This window comes from Otolemur garnettii, unplaced genomic scaffold (genome assembly GCF_000181295.1).
Source record: "Otolemur garnettii isolate 467f Iridium unplaced genomic scaffold, OtoGar3 scaffold00067, whole genome shotgun sequence".
Classification (NCBI taxonomy): Eukaryota; Metazoa; Chordata; class Mammalia; order Primates; family Galagidae; genus Otolemur; species Otolemur garnettii.
In genome coordinates, this window is record NW_003852462.1 from 5148534 (window position 1) to 5171984 (window position 23451).

At 41.3% G+C, this 23451-nt stretch overlaps 1 protein-coding gene across 6 annotated transcripts in view; it reads left to right on the forward strand.

The window, feature by feature from the left end:
• Positions 1–23451, forward strand: part of PER3 (period circadian regulator 3) — a 57241-nt gene that overhangs the window by 18712 nt on the left and 15078 nt on the right. For 3 of the 6 annotated variants that reach the window (XM_023515202.1, XM_012807376.2, XM_023515203.1), the window contains 9 exons: positions 3927–4032; positions 4948–5076; positions 5674–5803; positions 11954–12086; positions 12503–12627; positions 12865–13038; positions 18220–18450; positions 19116–19813; positions 22301–22412. In XM_023515202.1, coding sequence (XP_023370970.1) covers positions 3927–4032; positions 4948–5076; positions 5674–5803; positions 11954–12086; positions 12503–12627; positions 12865–13038; positions 18220–18450; positions 19116–19813; positions 22301–22412 — 1838 coding nt within the window. The remainder of the gene's footprint in view (positions 1–3926; positions 4033–4947; positions 5077–5673; positions 5804–11953; positions 12087–12502; positions 12628–12864; positions 13039–18219; positions 18451–19115; positions 19814–22300; positions 22413–23451) is intronic. The other 3 variants (XM_023515204.1, XM_012807377.2, XM_023515205.1) reach the window with 2 other exon arrangements.

The window sequence follows — 23451 nt, forward strand, 5'->3', positions numbered from 1 at the left end:
GTGTTGTAGGAGAGGTGATGTATATGATCCTAACTTGTACACAGCTCTGTAACAGAGCAGTAGCTCTCCCACACTGGTCACCCCGTGTTGGTGTTGTAGGAAAGGTGATGTATATGATCCTAACTTGTACACAGCTCTGTAACAGAGCAGTAGCTCTCCCACACTCATCTGTGGTTAGTGTTGTAGCAGATGCATATCCACAGTGAGAGAAAGTCTCAAGGTTGCCCTTACCTCTTCATGCTCTGAGGTTTGGCCTCTCTATAGAGCAGGGCTGTAATCTTAATGGAAGAAATGGGCCCCTTGCTGTCTTAACTCATGAGCCTGACTTGTGCTAGAAAACTAATGTAACAGTTAAAATAAGTCTTACTTGGTATATAATGAGACTGTTGATCAGAAAGGACTTTTTTCCTTCCAGTGGGAAATGAAAATGAAATTAGTTGGTTGCTTAGTATGAATGTGGAAAGCCCCAGAGCAGCAAGTAAGATTCCTCTCACAAGACATCTGTCGGGGGGTTGATGGATGGGTCTGTTCTCCCCACCTCTTGTCAGTCCTACAGATATGTCCTGCCTGTCCCAAGTTGTCTTTTCAGTTCCTTAATTTAAATATATATGAAACTACCTGCTATACTCAGAATGTTTTCATTATTTCAAAAAATTACACCAATATTTACATCTTTAAGAACAAAGATTATGTGAGAGAAAGAACTTAAGGTCCAGTAGATATTACCATCTATGTATATGTATGTGGGGGGTTTTTGGGTTTTTTTGAGACAAAGTCTCACTTGGTCACACTTGGTAGAGCGCCATGGCGTGTTAGCTCACAGCAACCTCAAACTCTTGGATTCACGAAATACTCTTGTTTCAGCCTCCCAAGTAGCTGGAATTACAGGGACCCACCACAATGCCTGGCTATTTTTTTAGAGACAAGGTCTCACTCTAGCTCAGACTGATCTCCAACCTGTAAGCTCAGGCAGTCCACCCACCTCGGCCTCCCAATTGCTGAGATTACAGGTATGAGTCACTGCACCTGCCTGTCCATTATGTTTATAAACTTAATTTTAATGTATCCATGCCCTCAGTAAATGTTTAGAAATAGGCTATTCTGTATAAAGTATTGTGCTAAATGCTGAGAATGATGGAATAATCAAGCTGCACTCTCTTTACCATCATGGAGCCCACATTGCAATGGGTTCCATAAGGACAGTAAAGAAATCTAGTGCTATAATTACAGCTAGAGCTCCAGAAAGCAGACAGTTGACATGTCAAGGGAGCTAGGAGCACATTTAGCAAGTAACCCTCCCCATGTACCTGGGTTCTGCACACAGTATTGTGCAGGCAGAGAGGACTGTTACAGAACTTTACCTCTCAATTTACAGATCAAGTCCATATCCAGAATAGAATCCCTTTCTCAGGGATCGCAGGAGAGAAGTTGAAAATGAAGAATAAAGCCAGGTTTTCTTTCTTACTCCTAGTTCCTTTACATATAAAGCATAATAATTCAAAGCTTTTTTGATACTTGTTTGATGACAGTTATCACCTGCAGATTAGTTTTGAGTTATATAATTAATGATTAAAAATATGTGGAAGTTTTCACAACTAGGTATACCTGAATACCACATTATAAAGCAACCTACAGAATTCCACTCTACAAACAAAATCTGAATAAATACCTTTGAAAGATTTTCAGTCACCTAGTGTATAGGATATATTAATATTAGGAACCAGATGTACTTTTATTCCTAGACTAATTGTTCATTTACATATTATTCATTTTTTTAACAGATATTTAGAGACAGCTTACTGTAGACCTGTCCGACACCGTTCTAGATTCTAGAGATACTTGGGTGAACAAAACAGACAAAAACCTGACCCCATGCCCCATGGAGCTTACTTGGTAGTGGGAAAGGGGAGGGGGCAAATAACCTACAAAACAATTACATGAAATGCAATGTGTCAGGTTGTGATAAGGTAGGGTGTTCCAGTGCAGTCCACAGCTGATACTGGCACCTAGCACTGGATGCTGAGGGGAAATAAGGTGAGCAGAGCCCATGACCCTGCAGTGGAGGGGCCGCGTGTGCAGTTACTCCCAGCTACTTTGATGGCAATGCTGACACCTATGATATTTTTTATATAATAATTTCTGCCTTTGGAAAAAATGTTTCAGTTTTTAGGTAACTGAGCTGCATGTAAAATTGTTGAGAGTCAGCAGGCCAGCATAGTGGGAACAGGAAAACAGGAGCTCAGTTGTCAGACATGTGGATTCAAACCCTGGCTCTGCCACTTCTTGCTTGCGTGAACTTGGGCAAGTTGTTAGACTCTGATCCTCTGGCTTCCGTATCGGATTCCTGCTTCCTAGAGTGGTTGTGAGGATTCAGAGATGATATGTCAGACTCGATATATATTAGTACTTGCTTTTCCAAATACCGACAGGCAGTGCAGTGTGGTGACAATATGTGGAGTCTGGAACCAAACTCTGGTCCCACAAATACCTGCCTGCCCTCTACCAGCTAGGGGACTGGGGAGGGTTTCTAACCAATGGAGGAGATAATACTTGTAAAGTACTCAGAACTGTAAAGGTTTTGAAAATGTTCATATTGTGGAAACTAGTGCAGTTCCTGTCACATAGGAGATCCTAAATAAATGTTGGCTCCTTCTCTGCTGTCCTCTTAGTCAGCATATCTGTCATTTGCTGTGTTAAGGTAGTAGGTAAAATGCTCTAGGATTGAACATAAATAAGATACTATAAAGGTGTTGTAATAGCTACAATTTCACCACTAGGGTGGGTCACAGAATCATCTTTATTAGATAGCTTAAGCAGTTAGATGCATTTAACATTAAATGTTATTTGGTAAACTTAGGGTCTTAAAATTCACAGTAGGTTTCTCAGTTAATGTCACATTTTGAAACCAGTTGTTGTTAAAGATACTTTAGTAGCTAAGGAGGCTGCTTGTCACTAATTTTAGATTTATACATGTCTTACTGAAACTTGTAGGAAAATTGTGGCTATAGAGAAACTTTAAAAGCCTATTAATATCTCATTTGTTGGCCGGGCGTGGTAGCTCACACCTGTAATCCTAACATTCTGGGAGGCCAAGGCAGGTGGATTGCATTGCCTGAGCTCACCAGTTCGAGACCAGCCTAAGCCAGACCAAGACCCCATCTCTAAAAATAGCCAGGTGTGGCTTGGTGCCCATAGCTCAGTGGTTGTGGTGCTGACCACATGCATTGAGGCTGGAGAGTTCAAACCTGGTCCCGGGCCAGCTAAACAACAGTGACAACTGCAACAAAAAAATAGGCAGGTCAGCTCGGCGGCCTGTGGCTCAAGCGGCTAAGGCACCAGCCGCATACACCTAAGGTGGTGGGTTCGAATCCCCAGCCCGGGCCTGCCAAACAACAATGATGGCTGCAACCAAAAAATGGCCGGGCACTGTGGTGGACGCCTGTAGTCCCAGCTACTTGGGAGGCTGAGGCAGAAGACTCACTTGAGCCCAGGAGTTGGAGGTTGCTGTGAGCGTGATGCCATGACACTCTACCCAGGGGGATAGCTATGTGAGGCTCCGTCTCAAAAAAAAAAAAAAAAAATAGGCAGGTGTATTGTGGTGGGCGTCTGTAATCCCAGCTACTTGGAAGGCTGAGCAAGAGAATCGCTTAAGCCTAAGAGTTTGAGGTTGCTGTGAGCTCTGACGCCATGGCACTCTATCCAGGTCAGCAGAGTAAGACTTTGTCTCAAAAAAAAATCTCATTTGTTTCTTAGCATTGTCTAGAGCGCTGTGAATGAAATTTTAGCTTCATATTTTCTGTATTTGTAGTCACAGAGTCACTTTGTAAAAGCATAGATGTGTTCTTTGAATATTGAAAATCACTTTAGATTTCATCACAGATGGATTTTAAACTGCTTGACTCAGTCTTTCCCTTGGCATTTTGTAGGAGTCCACTAAATGAGGATGTTTTTGCTACCAGAATAAAAAAGATGAACAATAATGACAAAGACATAACAGAATTACAAGAACAAATTCACAAACTTCTCTTGCAGGTAAAGTAAGATTTTAAAAAACGAACACAAAATCCCCATAATCGTGTTTTAACATTTAGTCTTCATAAAGTCACTTCACAAAAATAAACTGTAAGGACAGATGAACCCTAACCATCTACATTTCTCAGGTTTTTATCTTTGTTATTTTTTTTTATTAATTTTTTATTATTCTGTGTTAAATACCCAAAACATTTTATAAGAACCCATTTTAAGACAGCAGACACATAGTCAGCAGTGGGACAGGGCAGTCTCTCTGCGTAAGAGGATTCTTCTTGCCTTCCAGGTGGCACCAGTGTGCTCAGCCTCTGGGTTTGGCATCAGTATGTTTTAAAACAGTTCTGGTTTTGAAAGTGGGAGAACAGTGGGAGAAAGTGGTGGTTCTCAGTTCCTCTAGATATTATAAGGTAAAAGTAGGAGGAATTACATGTTGGAAAGAAATACCAAAGATGGTGTCTACTAAACATTCAGTCATTATGTTCATAGTAAAGAAAACGGGTGGTGTCACATAGAATAATTGTTCTCTGTGCTTTTCAAAATGTATGCCACAAAATCTCTAGGATGCACAAGATGCTGTCAGCTTATTGGAAAAAAGTCTGGAAGATAATGAATTTGTTCTAAATTCAGCATAAAGGGATAGAATTTCTCTATTTCTAAAAATTATGTTATGGCTTTTTAAAAAATTGTTGTCACAGAAATACCTACCTAGACTAGAAAACAAGTCTTTGCCCTTGAAAATTACTGAAATGACAGAGCCTTGCAAGACAGAATCAGGGCTCAAGCATCAACCTGTACACAATTTAGAGTTCCACAAATTTTACTCTTACTTTTCAGATGATTCAGGATCAGCTCTGATGCAGGTAACCCTGCCATTTAGATAGCCAGTAGCTCTGAAACGGGTCCTCTTGGTCCTTTCAGCCAGTCCACGTGAGCGCTTCCAGTGGCTACGGGAGCCTGGGCAGCAGCGGCTCCCAGGAGCAGCACGTGAGCGCAGCATCTTCCAGCGAGTCCAGTGGGCACTGTGCGGAGGAGCCGCGGAAGGAGCCGGTGAGCGGGCATGCTGTGTCCCTGCACAGGCCTCATGTTCCCTGCAGTGCGGCAGCTCTGTGTGTGTTGTGACATCATAGTGTATGTTCTTGACTTGAGGCCTCAGTTGGTAACAGACAGTTAGTTTGGGAAAGTGGCTGTAAAAAGATAGTTCGGTGTTATCTGTGTACTTGGCACGAGGGAAACTCAAAGTGATTATTGTGCTTTTAGTCAGCATGTCTTCAGAGAACTAGACGATAAGTATATTTTATGTATCTTTTTTTTTTTTTTTTTTTTTTGAGACAGAGCCTCAAGCTGTCCCCCTGGGTAGAGTGCCGTGGCATTACAGCTCACAGCAACCTCCAACTCCTGGGCTCAAGCGAGTCTCCTGCCTCCGCCTCCCAAGTAGCTGGGACCACAGGCGCCCGCCACAACGCCTGGCTATTTTTTGGTTGCAGCCGTCATTGTTTGGCGGGTCCGGGCTGGGGATTCGAACCCGCCACCTTAGGTGTACATGGCTGGCGCCTTAGCCGGTTGAGCTATAGGCGCCGAGCCTTATGTATCTTTTAATGCACATTTTTCTGGTTTTTGAAACATTTTATCATTCCTTTTCCTAAGATGACGTTGCAACAGGTCTATGCCAGTGTAAACAAAATTAAGAATCTGGGCCAGCAGCTATACATTGAGTCAATGACCAGATCATCAGTCAAGCCAGTGACGGGGACATGCACAGAGCCGCTCAGTGCTGGTGAGTCCTCAGGGCAGCCCCAGGACCTCCTCGGGCTGTCATCCTCTGCCCAGACGTCGTGGGTGTGAGCCCTGCTGTGTGTTCTGCTTTCCATGTTTTTCTGTTTGTTTCTGTTTCTGTTTGTTCAGAAACCAGTGGTAATGACGAGAGCAGTGATAACAAAGGCAGCAGCAAGTGCTCTTCCCAGAGCTGAGTGGTGTGAGAACGTAGTTCCTGTGCACTTTCACTGGAGACTTAACTTTTCTAACAATACCCGCAGATCAATAGATTTCCCCTTATGTGAGCTATCTATAAACCAAAGGAATTGATTTTACTATGCATTTTAAATAATAAAGTATATTTAATAGTATTCCTTTCCTGTCATTGCAAATGAATGCAGAATATTTTTATGACCTAAATTGAATGAAAAGCTTTGGCTTTTTTCTTGATAGATGTTTACTAGGTAAGGATCATTCCAAAAGAATTGTATCAGGTCTACTAATTGGCATTAATTTGAAAAGTTAACCGAGTTGCTTTATATAGCATAGCAGAGTTCTGATACAGAGATCAGTTAGATTGACATTTTAATTTATCCAACATTCTCTTCATTTTTCTCTCTGAACGTTAATATGATTTTCAAAGTTAGGATGTATTTTTAGGTACCTAAATGTTATTGATAATGTGTATCCTTGTCACACAGTTGCAGTGAAGTTTCCTTTTTAAGGTGAATAATAGCAATGGCTATTTTTTTCAGTACTTGACATGAATCACACCACAAACCAAGCTACTGTTCCCATAGGCAATGTCACTGGGACCCTGTCTTAGTGTGTGCAGCTATAACAAAGCACCAGAGATGGAATAGTTTATAAAGAATAGAAACCTACTTCTCTCGGTTCTGGAGGCTGTGAAGTCCAAGGAGCAGGGTGCTGTCGTGTCTAGGGAGAGCCAGGTCTCTGTATCCAGGACAGTGCCTTGAATGTCACATCCTCAGGAGAGTGGGCGATGAACTCTGCTCACAGCACAGGGACGAAAAGGCAAAAAAGGGACTTGGCTAGTTCCTTCCAGAGCTTTAATAAGGTCACTAATCCCATTCATGAGGGCAGATCCCTCATGACTTCCTGCCTTTTAGTCCTGTCACACGGGTGTTCTGTGTTCCACCATGAGTTTTGGAGGGACACGTGCTTTGACTCTCCACACACAGTAAATCCTATCCTTTAGTTGTCTCCTTCTGTCTTGATAGGTAAATAAGCATTCCATTGGTTTCCTCTGTTACATGTAAGGTGTATAAGGGCACAAGAAAGCGTAACAGCCCTTTTTTTTGTTTGGTCTCTTAAAACCACCAGAATGAATGAATTTATCTTAAAAAAATTTATCTTAAATATCATTTTTGCTACTTTATTCTGTGTCCTAACAGAGAACATTTTGCAGAAGGTAGCAAAGCTAAAATTTCTAAATGTTTTCTTGATTGTCTGGTATAGTCAGTCCTGCTCACAGCTTCCTTGACCTGGAATCTGGTCATCCTGTATCACAGTTCACTTCCTGACCTGTTTCACCTCAGAACGGCTTCCTTTCTCACCTGCATTACTCAACTTCTCCTCATCTACCATTGACCTTGTGATACCAATGGTACTATTCCCTGAAGGCTGTTTATTTAGGGAGAGAGCAGTATTCCGTCATTCACTGTCTTATAAAACTCAGGCTACGGTAACTCTGTGCTCAGCAGATGCTTTAGAGACTGAGACACTAGGTAGATGCTTGTATTTGGCTCCAACACCACACAGAGGAGATGTGACTTTGGTATAATCCTGGAGGACTAATGTTTCTTGGGTGTCTTGATTCTATTAACATTTAAAGTCTTTAGAACTCCTTACTCATGAGAAATGAGGATGGAACGTAACAATAAAAATGTCGCAATTTTAATGTTAGAAATTGCGTAGAAATATACACCAAGGGAAAGGAAAATGCTAACTGATCAGTGTGTACACTTCTTATATATAAAGTACCAGAGCCAACAAGGTAAGATTTTAAATGTGTGTGTTTATCTTTCTTACAAGGGCAGTTAATGCTTTTAAGGTAGCGTAAGAGTGGAGATTTTAAAGTTATCATGGGAGGGCAGGGAAAAACACACAGGCAAAGCCCCTTCAGCTACGTGTGCAGATGCCGACTGCGAGAGAGGTAAGTGGGGAAATGAGGAGGAATCGGTGTTCCATGTCCAGGGTGGTAGAACCCTTGGGAGAATGTGACCCATAAACGGAACTGGTTCGGGGGAGATTGCTTCCAGTCTCTGCTCAGGGGATTAGAGAGCTGAAAAGAACATCACCCAAGACTTACAATGAAAAAGGCGAGGCAGACAACACGTTCATGATCTTCCTTGACCTCCTCAGAGTGCTGAGGTTACAAGGTTCCTGACAGGCCCAGAGCCTAAGAAGAAAGATACCCCGCTTGGAGGAGGGAGGTGCAGGCACTGGACCAGGGCGTACTGGCTGACGGAATCTCAGGACTTGCCAAATGTGGACCCTCTCCAAGGCACAATGCAAAGGAAGACCAAAGGCCAACAGCAGAGCAGAGAGTGACAAAAAACAGAACAGTCCAGCTCCCTTCTACAGCCTCCAGTGCAGCTGGAGGGAACTAATAGCCTCTCACATCGTGTAAAAACACTGCGGCAGCAGACCTCAGACCCAGCCTAAGAAGGAAAGGCATCCCCAAGCTCTACTGTCTTATCCAAGTTACTCAGTTCTCACCAAGAGATTGTGAAGCAAGCAAAAAAATTCTCAAGAGACAAAGCAGCCCTCAAAATAAGATGAAGATACGATATAGAAGTTGGAACTATCTGGCAGGGAACTTAAAATAATTAAGAATACATTAATAATACTAATGGAAAAGGTGCGCAGCCTGCAAGACTGGGGGAGAGGGGGTGACTACAGCACAGAGATGCACAAGGATCAAGTGGAAATGTTACAAGTGCCAGAGATGAGGAGATGGAAACTGTCTTTGATGCTCTCAACACAACCAAAAGAAGAACTGGTGAACTCAAAGATAGATTGCTTGGAAAATTACTCAGACTGAAACAAAAAGATTCTAACATGTGTATAATTGAAATCTCAGAAGAAATATTTCAAGACATAATGGCCTGGAATTTTCTGTAAATCCTGAAGAACATTCAAGTAAGTTAAACACAAAACAAAAACAAAACCCTTGGGCGTGTTATATTCAAACTGATGCAAATAAAACTAAAGAGAAAGTTTTGGAGGCACCCAGAGGGAAGAAGGTTACATACTGAGAAACAATAATAATTACAATGGACATTTTTTTCAGAAGCCATGCACACTAGAAAAACAATAGAGGCCAGAGTGGTGGCTCAGCCTGTATCCCAGAACTTTGGGAGGCCAAGGCTGGATGATCACTGGAGGCCAAGAGTTTGAACCAACCTGGGCAATATAGCAAGACCCCACCTCTACAGGAACTAAAGAGTTAGTAGGCATAGTGGCATGTGCCTGTGGTTCTAGCTAAGGCAGAGCCCAGGAATTTGAGGTCATAGTGAGCTGTGATTTCACAGCTACACTCCACTGTGGGTGACAGAAAAACTGTTGGGGGTCAAACAACCACAAATAATAGAGTCATGTCTTCAAAGAGAAACCTGTCAACACAGAGTTCTATACCTAGTGGAAAATATCTTTGGGAAAATCCATTGTCCTATTTCTTAAAGATTGTGGGAATTTATTGGCAGCAGACTTATTCTTTATTATTCCTTTATTTAGAATTTCTTAAGGCAAAAGGAGCATGATACCACACAAAAAGACTTATATCTACACAAAGACGTAACAAGCTCTAGAAATTATGTTTTAATTACTCTAAAAGATAACCAACTAGAGCAAAAACAGTACTCTACATTTCCAGTAGCTGTAAAAGTGAATTACATGACAACAGTACTGCAGAGGTTGGAGCAGGCCTTGGAGATATGCTGTTGTAAGGTCTTTACACTATATTTGAAACAGCATAATATGACTTGGAGGTAAACAGTGGGTACTTAATATGTCCAGGAAACTTGAGAAAAAAAAATTAGAAAAAAATTTATAGAAGTACATGTAATAAATCAAAAAAGGAAATAAAATGGGGTTTAAGATAGCCAAAAGGAGGAAAAAAGGAACCAAAAAGAACAGAACTAGCGCTGGGTCTTTGGTGGCATGTGCCTATACTCCCCACTACTCAGGAGACTGAGGTGGGAGGATTGTTTAAGCCTAGGAGTTCCCATCCATCCTGGGCAACAGAGACACTACATTTCTTTCTTTCTTTCTTTCTTTCTTTTTTTTTGTGGAGACAGAGTCTCACTTATTGCCCTCAGTAGAGTACTGTGGTATCACACAGCTCACAGCAACTTCCAACTCCTGGATTTATGGGATTGTCTTGCCTCAGCCTGAGAGACTGAAAAAAAAAAATTTAATGAAAAATTGAATAACGAAGGGAGCAAAGAGAAAACTACCAGTAGTTGTCATATTTGAATCCACCAGTATCAATAATGACATTACATGGGAATGATCTCCAGTTTAAAGACAGAAGTTGTGACATTGGATGAAAAGACCCAGCTGCTTACTGTCTACAAGAGCACATTGTGAACATGAAAGCCTGCTAAAAGACTTGAAAGTGACCCCAGGCTGACACACACCAAAAGACAGACAGAAGCTGCGTTAATCTCACAAAGTAGACTTCAGAACGGGGACTGTTACTAGGGTTACGGACAGAGCGTAGCAGTAAGGGAGGTGATTCGCTTACATGGTTATTCACCTAACAGTTTCGAAATACAGGAAGCAAAAGATGACAGCACTGCAAGGAGAAAAATAGGTCTCTTAGTGGTGGTTCCAATTTCAGCAGACTCCTCTGATTGATAAAGGAAGGAGGCAGGAAATGAGGACAGAGAAGACTGGCACAGCACTGTCTCCAGGGGGCGCCGTGCTGGTGGTCATGGGTACTTCACTGCCGCAACTTGATGTGCTGTCTCATGAAGCACGTCATCAGAACAGACCGTAGTCTTGCCTATGATACAAATCTTAAATTTTCTAGAGATTGTAGAGAGTTTATTCTCTGAACATAATGAGTTAAACCGGAAATCAGTAACAATATCTACGAAGACAATCCCCAAATATTTAAAAATTAAATAATATTCTTCTAAACAATCTGCAGGTCAAAGAGGAAGTCTCAAGGGAAATAAAAACGTTTGAACTGAATGAAATGAAAAGAGAACATGAAATATGTGGGACAAAACTAAAATAGTGCTCAAAGGGAAATTCACAGCATTACATATTTGGATGGGAAAGAAAAGAACGGTCCCAACTCAGGAATCTAAGCTCCCTCCTTCTTCCTTAAGAGACAAATGAAAGAGGACACACAGAATCAGGAAGAAAGAATAAAGACCAGCTGTCAGTGGAATTGAAAACAAAAAAAAATAGAGAAAACTAATTAAATCAAAAGGTAGTAAAATTTATAAGTCATCTATATGAAACGATGGAAGGAAAGAAAATTGGGCTTTCTTAAAATTTAAAACTTATTTTTGAAAGACACTGAAAAGACAAAAGACAGTACTTGAAAATTACATATATGGTGAAGAAATTGAATTCAGCATATGTAAAGAACTTTCAAAAATATAAGACAAATAACCTTATTTAAAAATGGCCAAGAAATCTGAACATTTCCAAAAAAGAATGTGAATAGCTAATAGCATATGAAAAGATGCTGACCCTCATTAGTCCTTAGACAAAAAGAAATTGGAACCCCATGAGATACCACTACACACCTACTAGAAGGCGCCGTGGTGTTCATCCCTCCTGAGTGATGCTGGGATTGACCAATTGGACCAGTAGTGTCAGCTCAACACTGGAAAGTTCCCTTCCAGCTTCCACCTATAGTTTCAGTCTGTGATAATCTTTGCCTGAAGCATTTGTTTCACTCTTTATTTTTTTTTTAAATAGAGATGTAATCATTCTGTGTGTATTGTGCTCTGAACTTTGTTTACATTAACTTCTGTGAATATCTTTGTAGCAGTGCACTTAGGTCTAAGTTCATTTTAATAGCTGTTTCTTCTCATAAAGTACCATGATTTAATTTTGTTGGGTAAATGTATGTGCTTAACTCCGTGTTTAATATTTTTAATTGCACAGCCTTTCATTTTTCTTCCAGATGAGCAGAAGGCCTTTTCTTCCTTCCAGACATTGAGAAATAATAGCTTGTGTACTGAGTCTTGTGAGGATTTGAGGAAAGGTCAGCACAGCCCATCCTATCAACAAATAAACTGTATTGACAGTGTTATCAGGTATGAGATGCAAGTTTTGATAACATGTTAGTTTTTTCCAAAAGCATACATCGTAACAGTGGAGTCGTCATAGATTTTTTTTATAACTATCCTTTCTTGATTTTTCACTGTAAATCAGTAGATACTTATGGGGTACATGCAGTTCATGGTTTACTGAATATTATGGAAGGTGTGAAAAATTAGAAGACGTGCCCTTTCTTTGAAGGCACTATGGTACAGTTGAGAAGACAAGACCTGAAACATTTAGAGATTATTCAAGACCATAGTGAAGGAGATGTACTCCAGTGATGGAGGCTGGGATGATCAGGGAGGATGTCGTCAAAGCGCCCAACAGAAGGGGCGTGAGAAAAGTGAAGAGGTAGGAAATGGCCCAGTTAAGGGGCAGTAACAATAGGTGCCTACTTACGTTGTTGCAGATACCTGAAGAGCTATAATATTCCAGCTTTAAAAAGAAAGTACGTATCCTGTGCAAATACAACTTCTTCATCCTCTGAAGACGACAAACAGAACCTCAAGGCGGATGATGTCCAAGCATTGCACGGTACGAGAACGCCCTTCAGTGTTAGATATGACGAACAATCTGTCCTTTCTCTCTGTTTCTCTTTTATTTCTTGTCTTTGATTATTGCATTATAATCATAAAATTCTGTTTTGTATTACTTCTTAATAGCCAGCAGGTTTTAATTTGTCACTTATAAACTGTGAACTGTTTGGGTCTTTTATATGGATTTCCTAATGGGAATTTTGCTTTTGACTGTCAGTTTCTCTTATATCACCAGCTGTTTCTCAGATCCCAGCCATACCTAAGTCAGAAATGCCAGCAAATGAATGGTCCACAGATGCTGAAGTAGGAGCCCCACGTACCTTGTCCACTGCAGCGCTGAGCTTGGGGTCAGGCATAAGCCAGTGCAGTTACAGCAGCACCATGGTTCACGTCCCGCCCACAGAGGCAGGTAGGTGTTTACCTGCCACTCAGGAAACATAGTCAACCTAAATGTGCTGGGAAGAGCAAAAATCATTAATACTTACACTTGCTTAATACGTTATAAATATTAAGCTTAGACCTAAGTGCACTGCTACCTATAATATTATTGTGTATTACTAAATACGTTATAAATATTTATTTTTTCCTTTTAATTCAATTAAAGTATTTGGGAGGAATGTTTTTAGGCTTGTGCTGGTTACATATTTTGAACTATATTTCTCTTAGGTTCTATCTGTCAGGGACATCTTTTGCAGAGCACTTAGAACATGCCTGGCAGGTGCACAGCGGTAAGCCCTCAGTAGCCCTCAGTTAGCGTGAGCCTTTGTTAATGCAGTCATTGATGGGGCTGAGTAGGTTACTTCGTTATGACCATAAAGAAGATGTTCTTTCTAATGCATTTCAGCTGCATTGACTAAATCAGTCACATGTGCATTTACATTTTTGTGCTAGTCTGATAACAATGAAAAGAGTACTTTTGAGAATTTTTTTTATTTTGTTGCTTTTTTTTTTTTTTGAGACAGTGTCCCACCCTGTGCCCCTGAGCAGAGTGCAATGGCTTGGTAACTCACTGCACCCTCAGGCTCCAGCTTGTGGGCATCCCGCTGCCTCAGCTTCCGGAAGCTGCTGGGATTACAGGCGGTTGCCACAGCACCCGGCTGGGTTTTTCCATTGTTTTTCATGAGTGAGGGTCTCGCTGTCACTCAGGCAAGTCTCAAACTCCTGAGCTGAAGCAGTCTCCCTCCTCAGCCTCCCACAGTGCTGGAATTACAGGTGTGAGCCACCGCACCTGGCAAGAGTACTTTTTAAACTCTCTTTGTTTAATAGCATAATTACTTGGTAAATTATTCTAATGCCTTTTTTAAAAATTCCTTTTCACTGCCTCTTATCCATTTTGTCTTTTTCATTGCTTCATATACAATTTGGTAGATGAAGAAATGGTGAAAAACGTGTTAAATTAGGTTTTCAGATTATCTCTGCTTTCTTTCTCTTTGCTAGTCCTTGGTGACATAGTAGCTTCCCGTGGAGAGTTGTTTCTGTGTCCCACTTCCTGTTCTTGGTTCTTTGCAGGCACGCACTCCCAACAGCTCTGTGAGATGTGGGACTGACAAGGGGAACTGTGGTTGGTGGGGAAAGAACAGAGACACAGCTGTTGTGAGATTAGATGATGTTTCTAAATAGCAAAAAATAGCGTTTATTTGGAACTGAGCCCCTCAGGACAGGAGCATATATACACAGTTTTTAGTATACATTTTCTTAACACTTTGGAATCCTCTGTGGGCAGGTAACTGTCCATGACACAGCCCATACAAATTAGAGAGGGTCTCACCCAATATGGAAAGCTCTTTTTCTGAGTATGCCACTGTGTGTTTTTTTCTTGTTTTGTTTCATTTTGTTTTGTTTTTGGATAGGAGTCTTCCTCTGTCGCCCCACCTAGAGTACCATGCGTCAGCCTAGCTCACAGCAACCTCAAATTCCTGGGCTCCAGTGATCCTCCTACCTCAGTCTTTCAAGTAGTTGGGACTGCACGTGTGCACCACTGCACCCAGCTAAGTTTTTTATTTTTAGTAAAGATTGAGTCTCATTGTTCTTCAGGCTGATCTCAAACTCTGGAGCTCAAGGGATCTTTCCATCTTGGCCTCCTAGAATGCTAGAATTACAGGCATGAGCCACTGTGCCTGGCCTGTTGCATTTTGTATACTCTGATGTTATATTACAGTTTGAATAAATTTTTGCTGAAATCTGTATGCTTTGGGAAATACTCACTGATAATAGTTTCTTGTGATACTAAATCAGTCAGCATCTGCAAGGCTTACTCGAAGGACAAAAAGCAGAATCAAAGCCCAGATATTCCTAAGCCGCGTAGTAGCTCTATGTCTTCTGCTTCCTGAAAATCCATATTCATGCCTCCTGGCTCTAAATGGGAATCTGAGGACCATGATCACAAAGGCATTTTCCTTGCAAGTTGTCTCCACTTTATTGTACACAGGATAATTAAGGCACAAACAGATGACATAATTAATGGTCCAGAGTCACAGAGCACATGAGCAGAATAGGAATCACATATTAACAGCTGACTCCAGGAGCTGTTTTCATTCTGGATATTTTGAACTTACAGCAGAGTCTCAATAAAGTAGAATGTAAGATGCAAGATTAACTAAAAAGAAAATTGATAAATTAAATTTTAAAAAATACTCAATCCAAAACAAGGACAGGAAAGGAAGAAGAGATTAACAGCAAGAAACAGGAACCAAACCAAAAAATGATAGCTCTAAATCCAGCTATATGATATATAATGATATAAAACGGACTAAACACTGTAATTAAAAGGCAAAAGTTGTCAGAACAGGTCAAAAAAGTCAAGACCCAACTATTTGGCTGTCTGAAAAGTACAGTTTAAATTTACAGCTAGCATGAGAGTAGACACACAGTCCAGGCCACAAGCTGAGAAGGTTGGAGTTTCTGTGCTAATAGTTTCCGTGAGCTGTACGGAAAGTGTCCAGCCATCACGCATATTGTGTTTCAGATATGTCTTACATAAAATAAATTTTAAAACAGGGTCATTTTGTGATGATAAGATAGTCATTTCATCAGAAAGGCATATAATAGTCATGTGTATTCACTAATAACAGCTCTGAAAGATAAAAAGCAAAAACGGAAAATGTTAAAGAGAGAATAGACTTTCCATAATTATAGTTGGAAGATTTTTACACCTGTGTCTACAGTTAATGAAACATGTAGGCAAAAAACAAACCAAAAAAAATTAAGAAAGAAATGACCTGAACACTTCTGAGCTACCTTGACCTAGTTGACATTTAGAGAACTTGACACTTAATAACTGCAGTAACTGCATTACACCCATTCTTTTTAGGTACACACACTATGTCCACTGAAATATAAAACATGTTGAGCTGCAATAAAAGTCTCAAATGTGAAAGTATTGGTGATGTGTTAACTACCCTCAGCTAGAGTGAATTACATTAAAAATCAATAATAAGATAGATTAACCCAAACTTTTAGAAATTAAATAATACATTTCTAAATAATCCATGATTTACAGAATAAATCACAAAGGGAATTTAGAAAGTATTTCAAAATGAATGATAATGAAAATAAAGTATAGTAAAATTTGCGGGATGCAGCTAAAAATCAGCTTATAAGGAGATTAATAGCTTTGAATGCTAAGGAATGTCTCAAATCAGTAATCTGAGGTTCCAATTTAGGAAGCTAGCAAAAGAAGATCAAGGAAAACCCAAGGTGGAAGGAAGGAATAAAGATAAAAGCAGAAATCAACAAAAGAGAAAATTAACACTGAAGTTGGTTCTCTGAAATTGATAAACCCCTTATGCCAGTACGCAGGGATCTTTATTCACGTAGCTTCACAGTAGGTCTTAAAATCAGTTTAAATCCTCGGACTTTGTTCTTTTTCAAGATTGCTTCAGATGTCCACCGTCTTGTGTCTGTATCCATTGCATGCTGTGTCTCAGTGTCTGTTTTCCTTACTGCGGGGTGTACTTTGTTGCTTCTTGGCATGCCTAATGATTTTTGATGGGATGCCAGATACTGTGGATGCGTCCTGAAGATTTCTGTATGCCAATAAATATTCTTGAGCTTTATTGTGGCACCCAGTTAACCTGGAAACAGATTGATCCAGTTAGGCCTTGCTTTTTACATTTTTAGGCAAGACCAGTGCAATGTGTAGTCTAGGCCTAATTTTTCTTGCTATGGAGGCAAGATCCTTCTGGGTACTCTACCCACTGCCAGGTGAGTTACAAGATTTTCTAGTCTGGCTGATGGGAACAACCCCTGTTCTCCACCTTTGTGAACTTCATTCGTTTTTCCCTGTAATCCTTCAGGTAGGCTTTCTCCTCACATGGATGCCCTGGTGAGTAAGTCCTCTTAGATTCTGTAGCTCCCGGCGTTCTCTCTCTACAGCTGCTCTTTCCTTTCCAGTACGCTTTCCTGAAAACTCTAGCCACCTTGGTTTCAGTGGACCATCACCCGGGTCCCCCATCCTGTACCTTGCAGACTCTCCAGACAGTAGGCAGGGGCAGTCTAAGCAGGGGCAGTCCAAGGGCGCACCTCATTTATTTCATGTCCTCAGGATCACTCTCATTATTTAATATTCAGCGCCTTGAAACATACCATTTTCATATATCTTGTCTATTTTTATCTTAGTCATTTCAGGCAAGAGGTAAATTTGATCCCTGTTACTCCATCTTGGCCAGTAGGCCAGGCACTCCCCTTTTAGACTGGAGTGGGGCCAAACCACCTGGCTGTTATGCAGCATTGGAAGATGGGATAGATGTTGGGGGAGCCACCACAGTGCCCATCATAAAGCCTTTGTTCTTGGAGGAAATAGTTTTTAGAAGCAATACAAAAATACGTACAACTGCTATATATCAACAATACATAAAATGTACAGCTATTATATATAAATAATAAATGTGTATATAAACAATTATAAAAGACAGCCCGAAGTCCATCCACAGATGATTCTTACTTTAGTATAAAGAGTGTTATACACATGAAATGGAACCCTGGGCAGTGTACAGGTGTGAGACAACTATCTGGAGTACTGATGACGTTCTCCAGCAGATGGGAAGTGAAACAGTGAGTTGCAGCCTAATACACATCTGTGCCTTGTGGGTTGCTGTGGGGTCAGGGAGGAAGATACGAACTCATAAATTTAATTGCCCATACTTGAAGGAGCTAGAAGGATAAGTAAAAGGAAGGGTTCCTTAGAGGGAGAATGAGGCAGATGATGGACAGGGATTGGGAGAATTTACTAAATAGCTTTTCACTATTTCTTGATTTTTTAATCACATGAATGTATTACCTATTTAAAAATAAATTGAAAAATAAAAATTTTGAATTCAGGGAGAGAAAAAATGTTTAAAACAAAAGCAAAATTTAAATAAATGATGTGTACTGCTTATTACAAGTATAAAATGTATGTACATTTATTTATACAAAGAATACAAATAAAGATAGAAAATAAGAATGTGCTAGGCTGATGAAATTTTTTTATACTCCAACAGTTGTAATAATGTTTGTAAAAATTTACTGAAAGTTAATCTGAAAAATAAAAATAAATAAGTACAAATAATTGATAGGAGGTAAAATTAAATTATGTCTCCTTCCACCTCAGCAGAAGATGCTACCCTGGCATGTGAGCCCTGGACTCTCAACACACAGCCAGTCCCTTTGACCTCGGATGAGTTCAAGCCCATAGGGCTCACGAAGGCTGTACTGTCAGCCCACACACAGAAGGAGGAACAGAATTACGTTGATAAATTCCGGGAGAGGATCCTGTCATCACCCTATAGCTCCTATCTTCAGCAGGAAAGCAGAAACGAAGCTAAATATTCTTTTGTTCCAGGTACATACATTCTTAAAAATTCATGCCAGTAAGATTATGTATGCAGGTCCTGGAAGGTGAGTGGAGAGCAGCAGTTTTGCTTGTAAGAAACTGAGAGAAGCCAAGATAAATCCATTTGTGTCAATAACTTATCTAGGGTTCTATAACCTAATAACAGCCTAAGAATACAGGAAGGGAGGAGGGAGAGGGGAGGGGGGAATGGGTGGAGGGAGGGGGATTGGAGGGATCATTTCTGAGGTTTATCTTACAAGGGTACAAGCGAATCTTTCTAAGAGCAGAATGTGAACGTTTTAAAATAATAACTAAGAAAATGACATGAAGGCTATATTAACCAGTTTGATGGAAGTGTTTCGGATTGTGTGTGAAAGCCCCACACTGTACCCCAGAAGTGCATTAATGTACATAGTTGCCGTTCAATAAAAAATAAATAAAATATCTAGGATCCTCAGTCTGAGTAACTCCTTTTTCTAAGAAATTGAGAAATACTGGGAAAAGTTAATTTTATAGCAATTTTTATCTAGAATTTTGTTCATCTTTTTGGAGCTACTTTTTGCCATCCTGGTAGGGTTGGCAAAGGCATATTCCTTCATGATCTATAAATGACATTGTTCTCTTCTTTTTGGGGTTTAAGTTTCCATAATTTGCCTCCATGTTTATCCTTTCAGGAGATTCTACTTCTAAACAGACAAGATCAGCTGGTTGCAAGAAGGGGAAGCATAAACGCAAGAAGGTGCCGGCACCCTCGGCCAGCAGCAGCTCTGATGCCGGCTCCAGACCCCACACCAGGGGAACTCTTGGCCGCACACAGCCCCAGTACCCTCCTGCTGCCTCCTGTCCTCACGCCTTGGGCCTGTCATTCCCGTCTTCTGTGATGATTCCCAGCCAGGCCCCTTACCTCACCCCAGCTTTCCCCCTCCCACCCGTGACCTCTCTAGGAAGAGGAGATGCAGCTGTGGGCACTGCACTAGACCATCTGCCTGAGCCGCCCTCGGCCAGTGGCCTGCAGCCTCTCCCAGCTTTCCCCCCTCCTTATTTGGATACTGTCATGACCATTTTCCTGCATAGCCCCCCAGTCTGTCCTCTCTTGTCATCATCATTCTTTCCGTATCCATTCTTGGGAGCAACAGATTCTTCTGAAATACCACCCCCAACAGCAGCAGTGGCTCCATACCCAGAACCATCACCTTCAGTCACCATCCAGACGGGAGTTGAGGAGCAATGGGAGACTGGTGGTGAAGGGCACCCGTTTATTAGTTCAAGGAGCAGCTCACCACTGCAGCTGAACTTACTTCAGGAGGAAATGCCCAAATCTTCTGAATTTTCAGATCACATGAAAAGGGATATTTGCCCAAAACCTGAGTATGTAAGTGATGCTAATTTTCAGCCCACAAATGATAAGAGTAAATACCTTATTCAAAGTAAGGCAGGTGCATGGGGGTTCAGTACTGACAGCTTAAGTGAGTAATCTGCATTACTGTTGCAGTTGGACTATATAAGCCTATTCTATATGAACATGAAACATACTACCTGACTCCATTTGAAAGTAGGAATTAAAGGATCTCCTGTGCTCTATAGTTTTTAGATCCTTTGCGAGGTTTTTCCCCAAAGTGCTATCTTTCAAGTTTTCTGTAGGAACTGGGTTCCTTCCACTTTGTAAAATTTGATACCTAGATATTAAACTTAAATATGTTCATTGCCTATAGTAGTATAGGCATGGTGGCCAAGTATAGTGGCTCATACCTATAATCTTAGCACTCTAGGAGGCCGAGGCAAGAGGTTTACTTGAGCTCGGGAGTTCGAGACCAGACTGAGCAAGAGTGGTTTAAAGTAGAAAAATTAGCCAGGTGTTGTGGCAGGCACCTGCAGTCCCAGCTACTCAGGTGGCTGAGGTACGAAGATCACTTGAGCCTAGGGGTTTGAGATTGCAATGATGATGCCACTGTACTGTGCCTGGGGTGACAGAGCAAGACTCTGTCTCAAAATATGTATATATATTTTTTGCTTATAACTGTAGTTGTGGTCTGGTAAGATGGGCACAAGCCATATTGATGTGATAGGAATGTGGTGATCTTTTTATGCACAGTTGTATATAACAGGCATGTATGAAGCGGGTGGTAGAAGCCATTTTTATTATCAGTAGAGTAGCCAGTTGATAGTTTCACACTTAAATGTGTCGTTTTCAAAAACACACATTTTTCAATGAGTTCCCTTTAACTTTTCATCTCTCTATGTGAAGTGGCATCTTCAGATTTATTTGCCAGGTTAAACTTTGGACACTGACATTACTGTATCAAGTATAGAGTCCAAGACGAGTGTGATTATTTACACACCTTTTTCCTTTGGTCTTCCCTCCAAGTTATAATACCTTTCTTTAACAGATGTTCTAAGTCCAGTGATCCAAACTAGGAAAATACGCTCATTTTTGAAAGCCTGTTATTAATGCACTTGTTACAGTCTGAGGCAAAGCAGCAGGTCACAGTGAGCAAAGTCAGCTCTGTGAAGTAAGAGATAGGTTCAAACCCCACTCTCTTTGCTAGTTAGGTGGGTTAGACAAGTTATTTAACTCTTTTATTAATTTTTTTGCTTTTGTTTCCTTATTAGAAAAGTGAAATGGCTACTACTTCATAGCTTTCCCTGAGGACTGAATGATGTGGTATTTTTCTAGTATTCTTTCCAAGCACTGGACTCTCGGGGAGAATGGGAGCTTTGTCTGGTTCCTTGTTGTGTCCCTGGTGTTTGCACCAGGGCTTGGAACATAGAATGTGGTTGATACATAGTTGCCAGATGACAAAGAAAATTAAAGCTCACACTTGTGTGGTGCCTGGAAAGGAGTAGGTGTTCCGAAAACAGCAGTAGCTGTAGCATTATATAGGAACTTGGATCACACACGTGGGGACAGGCTGGAAAAGTTTTGCTTCCTAGCTATATATGTAAATTCTATTCTGCTTAACGTGATGTTGAAGGTGCCAGTTACAGGAGTCCCCACTCGTCCATGGGGATACTTTCCAAGGCCCCCACTGGATGCCTGAATCCATGGGTAGTACCAAACCCTATACAGGCAGTCCCCAGGTTATGAATGAGATAACATTCTGTAAGTTTGTTCTTAAGTTGAAATTGTGTGTTAAGTTGGAATGGGTACATTTACCTATTACCTATAATAGTCTCTGTTCTTAAGTGCGACTTGTACATAAGTTGGATGTTTATAACTCAGGGGCTGCCTGCATACAGAATGTTTTCTCCTATGCATGCATACCTACAGTAAGTGTAATTTCTAAATTAAGCATAAGAAATTAACAATAATAAAACATTGAGTATACTGATTTTCGCAGTTTCACAAATAGAAGATTTGTTTTCACTAAAGATCTTAACAACCTCGACACACTTTTTTTCTTTCCTTATTAAATCAAGAACTTTCATCTCTTCACTTAAAAGAAGCATTTCACATCTTCTCTTTGGCATATCCCAGTTGCCAGCATCACTATTCTCATGCTTTGGGGCCACTATCACATAAGATCACATGAACACAAGCACTGTGGTTCCACAGCAGCAGATCTGATGAGCAGCACAGCTGCTAAGGGACTCACGGGGGAGCACACACAGCAATTCCCATCCCAGGCCGGACAGAATAGGACAGCTTGAGATTTCATCATACCACTCAGAATGGAGCTCAATTGAAAACTTAACAAATTGTTTATTTCTGACTTTTCTACTTAATATTTTGGGCCACAGCTGATGGCGAGTAACGGAAACTGTAGAAAGCAAAGCCACAGACAAAGGAGGTGCTGTATTTGTGATATGGTGCTCAAGACGTTAAAATTAAAGTGTCTTTTCTTGTGTCCTCACTTTCTAGCAGTGTGTTACGGGCAAGAGTGAGAATAAGAACAGTCGTCCTCCTGCCAGTGAACTGTCCCCACTGTCGCCTCACAAGGAGTCTCAGTCTGGAGCAAGGTCTGCAGCATCAGGTAGTGGACCTGGGTTCCCAGTTATCCCCGTCACTGCCCGGTGATTGCCGTGTCTTGAGCTGTCACTGTGTGCACCAGGCAGTGGGATAGAAGGAAAGGTTTTTTTCTCTTTTTATAAGCTTTACTAGGCTGTATTTACATACACTGAAATTCACCAATTGTGGGTACACAAAACAAGAATTCCAATAGATGTGTACCGTAGCGTAACCCCCACCACAATCGCCATATGGAACATCTAACATCACCCCAAAAAGTTATTTGACCTTTTGCAGTCAATCCTTGCCCTGATCCTCTGGCTCCTGGCAGCCGCTGACACTCTTCTTATCACTTGAGTTTTGCCTTTTCTATAACTTCTTATAAATTGAATCAGATAGTGCACAGTCTCTCCTGAATCCTCCTGTCAGCACAGTGCTGCTGAGTCGCCCTACTGAGCGTGGCAGCAGTTTGTTCCGTTTCGTTCCATGCTGAACAGAATTACATCGTCTGGGTAGCCGTCCCCCAGTTGCTGGTCACGGGGTTTCGGTTCAGGGCTATTAGGAATAATGCTGCCTTGAGTCTTTCTGGGGATACATGGTTTCACTTCCCCTGGGTAAATACCTAGGAATGGAATCGCCAGGTCATGTGAGTGTGTGGTTGATGTCTTAGGAACTGTCACACTGTTCTACAAAGTGGTTGTGCCATTTTACATGTACATCAGCTGTGTATGAGCTCCAGTTTGAAACATCCTAGTCAGTCTCGTGGTGTGTGATGGCATCTCACTGGGTCCAGTCCCGTGGTGTGTGATGGCCTCTCACTGGGGTCCAGTCTCGTGGTGTGTGATGGCTTCTCACTGGGGTCCAGTCCCGTGGTATGTGATGGCTTCTCACTGGGGTCCAGTCCCATGGTATGTGATGGCCTCTCACTGGGGTCCAGTCCCGTGGTATGTGATGGCTTATCACTGGGGTCTAGTCCCGTGGTGTGTGATGGCCTCTCACTGGGGTCCAGTCCCATGGTGTGTGATGGTATCTCACTGGGGTCCAGTGCCGTGGTGTGTGATGGC